Raw genomic sequence first — 14,260 nt, forward strand, 5'->3', positions numbered from 1 at the left:
CACACACACACACACACACACACACACACACACGCACGTGACACACACACATGTACACAGATCCAGAGCTATGACAGAATAGGATGGAGAATGTGTGAAGAAGAAAAGAAAAAAGAGAGAGAATAGAGAGGGGGCAGAGATGCTTTAGGTCATTTGTTTTAGCACCAAACCTGTGTCAGCGTTCACTATGCCAGCATAACTAATTATGCTGAGTCAGCACAGCTCTGTTCTTCAGAGGACAGGAGAGGAAGAATGCAGAGGGAGCAAACACAGATACGTTGTGCTTCCATTCAGGCATGCAATTTTCAATGTTTTTAATGAAAGAATTAAGCATTATTAACAAGTTACACAAGTTCCCTATTTTTTTTTTTTTTAAGTTGCCCAAGGCTTTTTTGCACAGTAAATAATCCATGGTATGAATAGCAAAGGAATAGAAGTTGCTAGACATGCTAAAGCCATTGCGCCCTCTATGTTTAAGGCTCCATTCACACCAAATCAGGTGTAGCAGCAAAAACACCAGTCCTCCCATTCAAATGTGGACAGTGCATTTAGGCTGCAGCGATGGGGACCGCAGGGAATGCAAAAACAAATGTTGATTATGCACTTAAAATAATCTCAAAATGAAGTTTCACAATGTGGTCTCAACATGAAATACAGGGCCTTTAAGCCGTAGAGAGGAGTTTACTATGCAGAGAAAAACAAAATCATTTTCATCCAGGAAACCCTTACGAGTGGTTTTGGTCATCACCACATGATGCTCACTTTTTTAACTGGGGCCCTGAAAGGACACACAACCCTGCACTAAGTGCTGCAACACCATATTTTGAGTGAATGGAGTCTAAGTTTCTATTGTGTTTGTAAGGGCTTCAGGTCAGTTCTTTTATTTCACAATGACATTTCTTTCGGTCTTTCTTTTTTTCTTCATACAATTTCAACAGCTTACTTTACCAATTGAGGGGAATTCTACAGAGATATTAAAAGGAGGAATCCAAACTGCAGCATGCATATCTATTTACATTTTCATCTTAGGTGGAAAAAGACAAAACACTGACCTTTCTAGAGTAGCTGACATCTTGTCAAAGTAAAATGTTCCTTTCTCAGGGTGAACAGGAGATGAGACTTTATGAAAAAGCTTTGTCTCTCTCTTACAGACCTTTTTCAAAGTAACGCTTTATTCTTGTCATGAAAAAGAGATTTGTTCAAGAGACGTTTTTTACATTTTGTCAGGGAAGCAAACTAAACACAAAGCTGAGTCCCATACAACAACAAAAATACTCACTCCTGAATGAAAAAATAAAGAAAAACACACAAAGAACAGAGAAAAGCAAACATCTGAAGTTTAAGATCAGAAAATTACCAAACCACAAGATGAATTCCATTGAATTAAATAAAAATGAAATCTGTGACATCACATCAACTTATGTAAAATGTAAAAAAAAGATAGTGAATATTTTATTAATTAATGTAATTTTACCATAACTAACCATTGTTCTGCCCAAGTCAACTGGCCATCCATCTAGCTCCGCCAAAAAAAATGTAGCTCGGATTCAATAGCAGAGAAGTCAATCTGGACTCGTTCTGTCACACTGCAACCATCCCATTAGCCCTCCCGATCTGCCTCCTGCTGTACTTGGTCTTATCCCATCAGATCTGCACATCGATTCCATGCTTGTTCTGTCAATAACCTTCATTAAGAGCGGAGAGCAGATAGTGGATTTTATGATTAAATAAAGTGTTGCCTTTCCGTGGATGTGTTTAATTGAACTAGGGTGTATTTTATGTATTTTCTTCTGAATACGAACACCTGCTTTGGCCTGAAAACTCAGAGCAGCTACCACCACGCCTACATGCTTGGCAAAGTAGGCCCTTGTCACAGCAGCCATTGGCAAAGATCTTTAAAAGAACAAGGATGGAATGGGAGAAATCAACAGATGGAGGTGTGGGAGGAGTGTCAGTCAGAGAGAGAGAGAGAGAGAGAGAGAGAGATTGCCCACATTCACCCATTGCGGGCTGTTTTTATTAATAGCAGTCACGATCCAGTTGGCGCCATTTTTGTTCTCTTTAAGAACTTGTTTTCCATGTCAATCAAAGGAGGCAGAGATGAAGGCAGACTGCATGAAAGCCTGTGCACTCCAATGTTTGACATGTCTCATAAATAAGTTCTCAATGCAGCCTCAATTACAGTCTAACCAGAGATCAGAGAATGTCATCATTACTCACAAAGTGCACAAATTGGCAGCATACTGTCATTCTATGAACACATGGTAGATGATAGAAAAAGATTCAGAGTGCCAAAAGGGGCTTGAGAACTGATAGAAGAGGGAGAAAAGGTAGTTCAACATTTTGAGAAATACGCTGATTTGCTTTTATGTTGAGAGTTTAAGAAGATTGATACCACTCCAGTATGCTCTGTATGGTAAATATGAAGTTACAGATAGTTTAACATAAAGACCAAAACCAAGGGGAAGATAACAAAATTTACCAACCAGCGCCTCTATGGGCTCACTAATAAACACATTATATCTTGTTTGGCATGGCGCAGTAGATTCTAAGAAGTTACTGTGCCCAGCCAAGAAAAAGTCCAGCACAACAACGCCCAATATTTAGTTGAAGAAGGTTCAAAAAGCACTGTAGGTACCATTGAGACAACCTGGTGTGCAGAGAAACATGTGTTTGGTCTCCCGTAGCATCCCTGAATTAAAGCTTTTGGAAGCATTCTTTTCACAGCATCCCTATGTTTCAATGCACACATATTCTCCTTTCAGAAGTACAACATTTTTTTATTTTTTATTGCTGCAATAAAGGAAGCAACCCCCTACCCCCCATCCCTGCTTCATTGCTACGTGCTCACAGTCTCTCTCCTCCTCTGTCTGTCTCAATGTCTTTCTGCAGTAAATTACCCACCTGGGCTCGAGCAGTGGTTCCTAAAATCTTCTATGTGACAGAGAAAGCGTGGAACTACTATCCTTACACCATAACAGGTGAGCATACAGAGTTAATGTGTTTGTTGGACTGCCAGCTAATTCATCTTTTGTTGTTTTTTTTGTGCCACTTTCTTTATACCACCACACATTACACAATCAAAACTCACATATCAAATCCAGTAAGCTGCAGTGACAATAGGAGAGCCCTACTGTAACAATGTACTACTCTATACTACTCTGTTTTGAAATAGAGGCCACAATAGCTCAGGCTGGAATAGTTTTGTACTTTAGTCGCATGAAGCTTCTTTAAAAGGTAAAAAAACAGGTTACTCAGCACAACCAACTTGTTACAAACTGGATGCTTTTAGGGAGTTGGAGTTGTGTGTGAAAAGAGTAAACTCTAGCTCAAAGTCAAAGATTGTTAATGTCCACGGCATTTTGTTTAAAATACATTTTTAAATAGAAGGAAAAGGCTTTTCTACCAAAGACCCCGTGCAGCTTCAGACATGTGCTGTATAATTCAGGTTGTTCCGATGCTCTCTTTTCAGCTACTTCATCCATAATTTCTTAAGGACATGTGAGTGTTTTATCAGATGGATCCTGAGCCGCATTCAGCGACATTGAAAATAAGCGGTTTTATAGCATTCTATGCAAACGTGAATGAACTCTCTGAGGACAAAAGGAGGATTTTGCAACATGGACCAATAAAGTTTAACCTTCAACTCTAAAAGGTGATAGGATTGACTTGGGACAGTGGCTCTAGACAGAAAAAAAACACACACTGTAGCTTCGCAAGGGCCCTTAATGCTGACACACACTGATCACACTGTTAGTTGCACCATTGCAGCTTTCTGTTGCACTGTGTTAGTTTGCCAGAAAGACATGCTATGAGAAAGCACAAACACGTTTACAGTTTTGCCGTGAAGCAAGTGCTTATTTCAACGCTGATGTTCAATATGCGCAGCAAGTGGAATAAGCCTTGCTTCCTAAATTGCCGACATTACAAGCAACTAGCAGTCAGGGGTGCAACAATTAGAGCTGCGATGCCCATTTCTGTGATGCTTTAATGATCCTAATCTAAGGGGAAAAGTGTTACAAATTGAGGAGTATAGATAAATTGGATTTTCTTTTTGATAAGAGCAAATTAACGTAAGTAGAAGATAAAGTGACCAAGGCAGGGATGATGTGAGATTTCAGATATGTGACTGCCACTATGCACTTTATTTCCTTTCATGCTGTGGAAAATTTAAAGAATCTGCACAACTAACTGTGTTTTTCCTTTTGTTCTGTCTCTGCTTGTGTCACCCCCACGCCACGGTCTATAGAATATACAGTAAGTATCCTCTCTGTAGCACTGCATGTCTTTAGGAGTGCATCATGGTGCACCAATGGCCCAATTGAGTGCGGAAACTACTGATCATCACCGGTGTCTCCAAAATAGGAAAAACATGAATCTTGACCCCTCACAATTATTAATGCACAAACATCACAGGCCACTAAGACACTATTTTTTTAAATTTGTTAACCATTTTCAGGGCACTATATTTACTAATATTTTGACATTCAAATAAAATGTAAGGATGTAAACTAAATTTGCTAAATCTAGTTGGATATGGTGGCAAGGAAAAATATTTTTTGAGTGTTTTCTTGGAACTAATAGATTTATTTATGCCCAGTTAATCGCAAAATTGACAATTATCACCTTTTAAAGTTCTTATGGTGAACGTGCCAGTAAACTATTAACTATTTACTAGACTCAAAACCCATCTGTTCCAGCTCGCTTATCTGTAAATACACTGTTCCTGTTTTGTTGTTTTGTTTTTTGTTTTATTTGTTTTATTTGTTTTGTTTTACTACTTACATTTTTCTGTTCCCTGTCTTTTATTGTCTGTAAAGCGTCCTTGAGTGTTAGAAAGGCGCTGTTAAATAAAATGTATTATTATTATTATTATTTACACATACAGAAGAAACGGAGTAATATTGACATTGATTTGGATTTTTTTCTGGCAACCCGCTAAATGTCACTAAAATGTTACTAAAAAGTGACATATTCATTTTCTGTTTTAGCTCTGTTTTGGTTTCCTAACTACTCCAGAACTGCCTAAGTGACCTGTGATTAAGCTTTGAAAACACATGACGTCTTGGCAGAATAAGCATACACATTGCATATGATTAGGCTTAGCTAAAAGGCTTCTGTTGTGCTCAGGGATAAACGCCAACAGATGAGTCACGCCACTTTAGGGTGCGGGGACAAGAAGGGAAAGACAACAATATTGCAGCGACAGAATGCTTGATATTGCCTCTGTAAATGTGTGGTGGCGTTTTGTGTTTACTTTGAGTCTGTGTAGCCATGCCAAAATTAGTTTTTAGGCAAAAGACTCACACAAGTCTGATTGTCTTCAAGTTGTCTTCATCACAAGTCTCTTGGCTTTTGTCAATGTTGACAAAGGGACAGAGATTGACATACTGTATAATCACAGAATGGACTTTTGTTTTGCACTACACAATGAGAAGTAACATGAAAGAGAGACAGAAATCTAACGGCAGCTTTGACAATCTGTGTTAATGAAGTACAGTAACGTACTTTAAAATTCTACTTTTACTTGCTACCATCGAAAGAAGTTACGACAAAGCGTACTAGGGTACTACAGTAAACTAGAGTTGAGACATTCACCCAAGCCAAGTACCTGTAATTTGCATTATCACCATAAGAAAGGAGTATTCATTTTCTACAGGATAAACTGTTCACAACTTCTATATTTACTATTTAAATGGTGAAAGGCAATGATGCAACAATGACAACTTTGTTATGCAGGGCTACTTTTCAGCACAGTCTCTTTTAATTTTTTTGTATGTTATTACAAGTAGTGTCACATCTTTGTCTTTTTTTATCCATAGTGCTCATTCCTGCCCAAGTTCTCCATCCACATAGAGACAAAGTACGAGGACAACAAAGGATGCAATGACAATGTGAGTTAATGTGTATGTGTAATAAGAGCTTTTCGTAAGGGTTTGATAGGTTGTGTATGTGTGATAAGAACTTTGAGTAATGGTTTGGGGGATTTTGGCACATTACTTAATGATAAACTCTGACAAGGAGCCTGGAAAATACTTTGTACATAAAAATGTCATGGCTGTCCAGGAGGAGGCATGGATCGACAAACAGATACTGGTATTCCTGCACTAAGCTTATATCGGCCCACAGGCCCAGTCAGTATAGTAACTCCTATACAAATCTCTCAGCTGAATATACATATGCTGCTTGTCTTCTTCTCCTTCTTACACAGAAATCTGTTCAGCAAAATAGGCCAATTTAAAACCCCAAATATCTTATGGCAGACATATTGTCGAAAACAAGACCTCTGCAAAGGCTACATTAGTAAACCCATCCGGGCAGTTTGTCATCTCAGAGCTCCTCATTTGCAATCCCGTTGTATCAAAATGCCAAACATACTATGCGCCTTGAGAGTCTGCCAAAATCTGCTTCACTTGTTGTGTAGCTAATTTCATTTAGGCTGTTAGCCTCCTCACTTTCTTTCTCTCTGTATTTTACACCACTCTCCAGTTTATAGGACCATTAGTCATCAAATGAAAGGCTGCCACTACCTGGACAGTGAGGAAGAAGAATGTTAGGGTAGTGTACAAAGGACAAACTGCTTAAAATATATCATGGTGGGCGGCCAGCAGGTTAACGTTACTGTGTGTTTATGGTTTGCTTCAGATGCCTGGGATTTTGTTGTAAAAGGGAGGATACATGGACTCATAAAGTGCAGAGGAAGACAGAAATGAACATATCGGCAGTGTTAAATAAACATGTTGTGATGTTTTAGATTAATGCTTGTTTAGTTTGACACGACAAGGCAACATATCAAAGGCTCTTTTATTAAATCTTACAGAAATCGCCTACAGCAAATGCACCAAGTTAATAAAAACTGAGACATATCACATTTCTGTTGCATAAACATATATAAGAGCGGGGCGTAGATTTCATTGTCTACACACACACACACACACACACACACACACACACACACACACACACACACACACACACTAATGGTAAAGATTCACTACTTTGTCTAACATCTTTAGGGCAAACAAATAAGAAGAATTGCATGTTTTATGACGTATAATTAGGCCATAAGGATTTGCGGTGCATTATGAATACAGCTGTGTTTTATAGCATATTCTCTCTGTACAAGTGTCATGTTTTTCCATGTGTGGATTCTGTCCACTTGGGGTGTCTTGAATCCTTGCTTTTCCGGTTCCTGCAACTGGAAAAGCAAGGACTTACCAAGTAGAAAGGATTCAAAAATGGAGGGATGTAAAAGTGGGAATGTGCAAGTGAGGGAGAAAAATCATGGATGTGTGGGCAGGAAATGATTGGGTGTGTGAGTGGCCATCATGCACCGTTTGAATGGAGGATGTAGTAACATTATGTGACATGGAACATTCCACAGGACTATCCAGTTTCAGACACACATGTGCTCGCTCACTCATACCTACACACGATAACACTTGGTCAGCATGTGTCCTCATGCAGCATGTGTCCTCATGCAGATGTTGCAATGAATTAGACATTTCATTAATTTTAATAAATTAGAACATCCTCAACTTAGTGCATTCCTCCTGTTGGGCACAAAATGCATCCATTCTTTAAATCATTTCCAAATTTACAGCGTTTGCATGAACTGATATTTCTAAAATCGTTAACCTCATTGTTTTCAGTTAATGATTATTTCTTATGCATGCCATGGATGAGATCGGTCTATTCTTTTTAGTGTCTTTTTTTCATTTTGAGGCTGATAAAATGCGGTCCAATCATTTTTTTAATTCAGACAGTGATTACAATTAGCCTTCAGGGAGCCATGAAATGCCTTGTTGTGTGTACTGAAATGGCCATCTAGTGTCACACTGGAAAGCTGTTACAATGACCTGTACCAACAAATGCTAGCATACAGACTCGAAAAGTGCAGCTAAGGACATTTATATTTTAGGATTACAATTAACTAGATTGATACAATAGCAGTGTTTCTGTCATGTTGGGTGGAGTAGGAGCAAACCTATGGTTAGTATGGAGGGAAATGTAGTACTGTCTTTTTTTGGGTCATATCATTCTGGCATTTTCAAAAATGACATAGAATGGCCTTAAGGGATGCTACATTTACAGGTCATAGGTTATGTTCCTTGGGGAACACTGTCATCATTCATGGGACGCCAATTTGTTGTCTTCTCTTCTCACTCACTTTATCTCTTTCTTTACCCTCTCACTCTTCCAAACACTCTCTTTATGTTTTAATGTCCTCTCCTTCTTTCTAAACCTTGACCATGCAACGTTTTGTTTTTCAATTTTTGGTGTTCTTGCAATACTTTTGACTTTTTTGTCACTTTTTCATGATTTTTTTTGTTTTGTTTTTTTTAATACACTTTTTCATGGTTTTGTTGTTTTTTTCAAAGCTTTTTCTGACGCGAGTGTTGTATGGAACTATCCCTGTTTTGCTTGACAATTTGGTTGAAAGAAACACAATTTTCTGACATAGAAACTTTTTGAAAATGGGTCAAATTTGACCCGAGGAAAACAGGAAGCTTAATAACAATATTGCATCACATTGGTGTGCCTAAAAAAAAAACTATTGCCGAATTAATTGGAAAGTGGTTTTCTTACCTTTTAATACACACATGTAACTTGTTTACAAAGTAGTAATTTCTTACTTTGTTTGAAAATACTTAAATAAACAAAGGACCAATCATTGGTACACTCATGTATTTATATTTTTAAAAGTCATCCATACATGCTCATTGTAGATACGTTTTCCTTTCATTTGCATCTCTTATTAAACAAACCCATGTTTCGTCTCTCATTTTATAACCTTCCCTCCTTGTCATCTTCTTCCTTTCTTTCCCCCCTCTTCCTCTACTCTATTTTCCTCTCCCTTCTTGTGACTTCATCCCTGTCCTCTTATTACAAACTATTTTGCTCCTGCCTCTAGAGTAAGAAACAAGGGGGGGGGGGTCAAATTCTGAGAAGCAAAGCTAAAACAAAATAAGGCATGTACTGACTTTTAATGTACTAAATAGTATTACTAGTAAAATGTAAACGGTTATAATACAGAAAATGTGCTATAATTGATATCGCAATGTACACTTACCTTTTTATCAATGGAGGATTTTTTCCATATAATTCCTAGATTTAAAATTGCTTATTAAAAACTTCAGACGGTCCATCCCTCCATTTTCGTCCACTTGTCCAGTATCAAGTCGCGGGGGCAGCAGCTCCAGCAGGGGACCCCAAACTCCCTTTCCCGAGCCACATTAACCAACTCCGACTGGGGAATCCCGAGGCGTTCCCAGGACAAGTTGGAGATATTATCTCTCCACCTAGTCCTGGGTCTTCCCCGAGGCCTCCTCTCAGCTGGACGTGCCTTGAACACCTCCCTAGGGAGGCGCCCAGGAGGCATCCTTACCAGATGCCCGAACCACCTCAACTGGCTCCTTTCGATGCGAAGGAGCAGCAGCTCTACTCCGAGCTCCTCACGGATGACTGTGCTTCTCACCCTATCTCTAAGGGAGACACCAGCCACCTGCTGAGGAAACCCAATTTAGCCGCTTGTGCCCTGGATTCCGTTGTTTCAGTCATGACCCAGCCTTTATGACCATAGGTTAGGGTAGGAACTAAAACTGACCGGTAGATCGAGAGCTTTGCCTTTAGGGTCACCCCATTGCGCTGATTCTCCAACCAATCTCCCGCTCCATTGTCCCTTCACTCCTGAACAAGACCCCAAGGTATTTAAACTCCTTCACTTGGGGTAAGGAATCATTCTCTACCTGAAGAAAGCACTCCATCGGTTTCCTGTTGAGAACCATGGCCTCAGATTTAGAGGTGCTGATCCTCATCCCAGCCGCTTCACACTCGGCTGCGAACCGATCCAGTGAGTGCTGAAGGTCACAGACCAATGATGCCATCAGGACCGCATCATCTGCAAGAATTAACAATGAGATTATAGACTGTCCCTATAGTAATAATACATTACCACTATGTAGGCTGAATAGAGTGTAAAACTAGAGCCTTTACATGAAACCTGTGGCCTCTAACCTTCCTTTAAATGCGCACACACACACACACACACACACAGACTTTTGCTTGCGGCAATATAACAGGCACTGTAGTTTGAGCTCTGTTCATTGATGCACATGTGAGACTCTGTGTGTTTACTAATATATCAATTGACTACATGACTTTGAATGGATTAATAGTAAATATACATGTAAAAATATATACATTGATACGTGATTTTTTGTAGTAAAAAGGTCTATATAATCAACAGCAAATTAACTAATGGATAATAACAATTCAGTAAGAATAACAAAGACTAAGAAGAAATAAGAAGGTTGCACACTTAAAAAAGTATACAGTATTTGCAAACAGCACTGTGTCATTTGGCACAGAAACACATATAAGACATGGGCACAGAGCCCCCCCTAATGGTTATGTAAGCAAAGACATGCGTTTCCAGAGTTTGGCTGAGCGACAAAGGGGCAGAGAGTGACAAGATGCACAGTCAGGCGTTGGTAACAGTGTGAATAATTTCCAACTTTTGAGTCAAGCAGAAGGGCAGGATTGCCAGCCACATATGTGATGATGTAACCTGGAAAAGACATACTGTATTTCTAAAGTGTATTTTTTGGCAAGCAGAGGCTGCAGAGAGCGCTGGAAAACCAATCTGTTCTGCTTTCAGATCTTTGATACAGAGCTGAAAGAGCAGGAGAGGGAGGTGTGTTTTGTCGACATCGCCTACGATGAGATCCCTGAGCGCTACTATAAAGAGTCTGAGGTGAGCTTGTGGAGGTGGGAGTGTGTAGATGGTCATGGCTGTTGGGAGTTAATGCTTCTGGAGCACTTTAAGTATAGTGTTGCATCTGGAAATGCTTTAGTAAAACTATGTGATTTAGATAAAACTGTGTGATCTCAGTTTCTGTCAGGTCGTGATCTTACTCTAATGGTTTTCTCTGTTACTAACTTGTTTTACATCCGATCATTTCCTGTAAGAAAGGTTTTCTATCTCTATGATGATCTTTAGAAGGAAGATAATAGTATGCCTGATGTCATTATTTCTGCCTCACACTCACAGCTACATTTTTGTTGCTTTATATGCCTCGGCCACCTCACACAGAATTTATCTGGAATCTAAAAGCCTGTGAAAGGTGGGAGCTGGTAATGGTCTGCAGATAACAGATTGCCTCAGCTATTATCTGTATTTATTTCTGGCGTTCAGTCATGCATGCAATTTTAATCTGTTACATCTCTCTACTGGGGTGCAGAAACAACAATGCTTGGAGGTTTGGGTTGCTTATTGTAATATTAAACGTGCATGTGTGTTCATTTTCCCCGCTCCATCCCATCTCAGGACTTGCGATATTTCAAGTCAGATAAGACGTCGCGGGGGATTCTTCAGGAGGGCTGGAGGGACACCCAGGATCCCATCATGTGCTCATACAAACTTGTCACTGTCAAGTTTGAAGTGTGGGGTCTGCAGACACGTGTGGAGCAGTTTGTGCACAAGGTGAGAGGTCACACGTGTGATAAATGTGAGATCTTTCATTCTTTTCATGTATAATTAGTTAACCTTGTTGCAGAAATAGATCTTTATGTCCATACTTCTTTACTTGGCTTAATTCATTTATTTTGGTCCAGTCCCCCAAACCATTTGCCCATTGTTATAAAACAAATCTGTTAAAGTACTTTTGCCACTGAGCTGAATTATAATTTAAAAACCTAAAGACGCTAAGTACATTTTTCTCCACGACCATACTTCTGACCCTTTAATCTTGAATATTTAGCTTTTAAACCTATTGATTAAAGCTCCCATATTATGCTCATTTTCAGGTTCATACTTATTTTTTACTAGAACATGCTTATTTTTTTATTTTTTATTATACACGCTTACTTGCTTTAATGTTTAAAGCAAAACATTGCCCAAACAAAAATGCCCAATATGCGCTCTCAGCATCTCTTAGCACCTTTGCGCTGTCACTGCAGCAGGGGAATGAGTGTAACGGCACTGTAGCGGCACTTATATATATATATATATTACTATTCTTATAGTTGTGGCAACACAACCATAGACAAGTCCTGACGGCTCATTTAAAGGCATAGTTTCTGTATACGGGCTGTGTGCATTTGTCAGTGGATTGAGCATTTTTTAACTATTTATATACCACATTGGTCTTCTTTATAATCGATAGAGAAATGGTATCTCACTTTTTACAATTTGGAACCTTTATCAAAAATAGGTTTCATGAGTAACTATTTTATGATTGTCATTGTGTTGTGTTACAGGTGGTTCGGGATGTGCTGCTGCTGGGACATAGACAGGCATTTGCCTGGGTAGATGAGTGGATTGGTAGGTCCTTCAGCCTTTTTCTACAGTCCAGCTGTCTATACACTTGAGCTTATGTACAGCACATTTCAAATTTTCCATCATTAACTATTTACTCAAACCAAGATATCATGAATGGATTGCTTACACAGTAGCATTTAGTTTTTTATTTAAATAAGTATGTAAGTATTACTTGATGAAATCAATCCCTTTTTATTGTTGAACAAGTGACCTTTTTAAGAAACAACTACCTAAATAGTTCATAACACCTGTACATTTCCCAAATCTTTGTATATACTTAGAGTTACAACCCTTCTTGAGGTGTTACGTTACTACAATTCTTTGAAGTCATAGCTACATTAATTGTATAAATCACTTTTGTGTGATTACTGTTTATTTCCCAGTGTGTATTTAAAATAACTCTGCATGCTTCTAATCCTGTCACTACCAGTCCTGCTCATGGAGCTTCCTCTTGGTATCATCACTAACCCTCTAATGACAAACACTGTTTTGTCGTGTCCAGGCACAGTCAGTGTTTGTTTCAAATGAAACCTGCATGATAAAAATGACTCTTAAACTAAACTCTTTCATGTTTCATGTTTGAGAAATTCACACAAGTTCATCAGTTATTTGAGAGCCAAGAGTAGACACTGTACCGGTATAAGTGTAAGGCTGTCTAAAAAATTTGAACTGTTTTTGGCACTTACTTTCACATTTAAGTAAAATATTCCCAACCATTTTGCAATTTCACGAAGGAATAATTGGAGATCAGTGAAGAATGATGCACTTACTGAAACATGAAATCTGCCTCTCTCTGTTTCTCAGAGTTTTGTTGCATGAAAGGCCGCCCTGTTTAGATCATTAAGTGGCTGAAACACATTTACTCACTCTCAGCTGTTGAACTTTTTCCACAGCTGTAGGGCTTGAAGATAACAAGCCCATTATCTTTGCCATGAAACATATTTACTCTCCCCCTCTCTCTATGACCACTAACCTTTATAACACATTTTATTTATAACTCTCTACAACCTGGATATTCCCTAAATCTTTTCACATGTCGAATGATTTTGCCCAATGAATAAGGTCTTGCTTTCATGTGCTTCCAATGATCCAACATCTTCTTTGGGTGTGGATTGTTCATGCTTTTCCTAAATCTTGAAATGTCCTTGACCATCCATTCTCCCTCCTTCCTGGTATGATGCTCGGGTTCGTCTTGCTGTCTCCTATAAACTCTATGGGTCATTGGAAGCTTGCACTTTGACCTCCTAAAGCTTTCAAAAACCACTAATCATCCGTTACTCATACAAGGAATGCACCTTTGCCACCTGACCCTCTCCTTCCCCACTTGTTTGTCAACTGGAGAGCCATTCTAGAGGAGTAAAGAACTTTTCGATCCTCGTTCTACCCCTGCCCCTTCTTCCAGATATGACTTTGGATGACGTGCGGGATTACGAGAGCCAAATGCATGAGAAAACCAACATCAAAGTTTGCCATGAGCAGCAAGTGCATTCCACAACAAACCCATCTTCACTGGATGACATAGAGATCCATGACAAAGCAAGCGTATGTGTCTTTATCATTGTTTCTTCACTCCAATGCCCAGGTCTGTCTCATGCTGGACCAGTTTGTGACTGTGAATGAAGTTGTCATTGTTGCATACAATTGTCCACTTACATCTCCTCATTCTGTCCTACATTGAGTCAAATGATGCATACAGTAGGTGAACTGTTGAATATTAAAATAATATGATAATTCAAGTCTGCCAAGGTTCATAAAGGTCTGAAAAGGTATCTAGATAACAAAGGAAGAATAGAAACATTCTGGTAATTAAAATAACACACTGAGAGCTGACAACAAATACTACTTGTTTTCAAAAGTTTTTTTCTTCAAGCTTTGTTTCATATTTAATGTATGTTGTTCTGGGTATGCCTGTGGCTCTAGTGATTTCTAAAACTTGTG

At 38.9% G+C, this 14,260-nt stretch overlaps 1 protein-coding gene across 2 annotated transcripts in view; it reads left to right on the forward strand.

Annotated features, from left to right (window-relative positions):
* The window catches only part of LOC117957275 (cytoplasmic phosphatidylinositol transfer protein 1-like), a 69,185-nt gene that overhangs the window by 53,889 nt on the left and 1,036 nt on the right, over positions 1 to 14,260 (forward strand). Inside the window, exons 3-9 of one of the 2 annotated variants that reach the window (XM_034892911.1) lie at positions 2,893 to 2,981; positions 4,250 to 4,257; positions 5,823 to 5,894; positions 10,661 to 10,756; positions 11,330 to 11,485; positions 12,262 to 12,325; positions 13,725 to 13,864. In XM_034892911.1, the coding sequence (XP_034748802.1) occupies positions 2,893 to 2,981; positions 4,250 to 4,257; positions 5,823 to 5,894; positions 10,661 to 10,756; positions 11,330 to 11,485; positions 12,262 to 12,325; positions 13,725 to 13,864 (625 nt within the window). The remainder of the gene's footprint in view (positions 1 to 2,892; positions 2,982 to 4,249; positions 4,258 to 5,822; positions 5,895 to 10,660; positions 10,757 to 11,329; positions 11,486 to 12,261; positions 12,326 to 13,724; positions 13,865 to 14,260) is intronic. The other variant, XM_034892902.1, reaches the window with a different exon arrangement.

The sequence above is a fragment of the Etheostoma cragini genome, chromosome 2, assembly GCF_013103735.1.
Source record: "Etheostoma cragini isolate CJK2018 chromosome 2, CSU_Ecrag_1.0, whole genome shotgun sequence".
NCBI lineage: Eukaryota > Metazoa > Chordata > Actinopteri > Perciformes > Percidae > Etheostoma > Etheostoma cragini.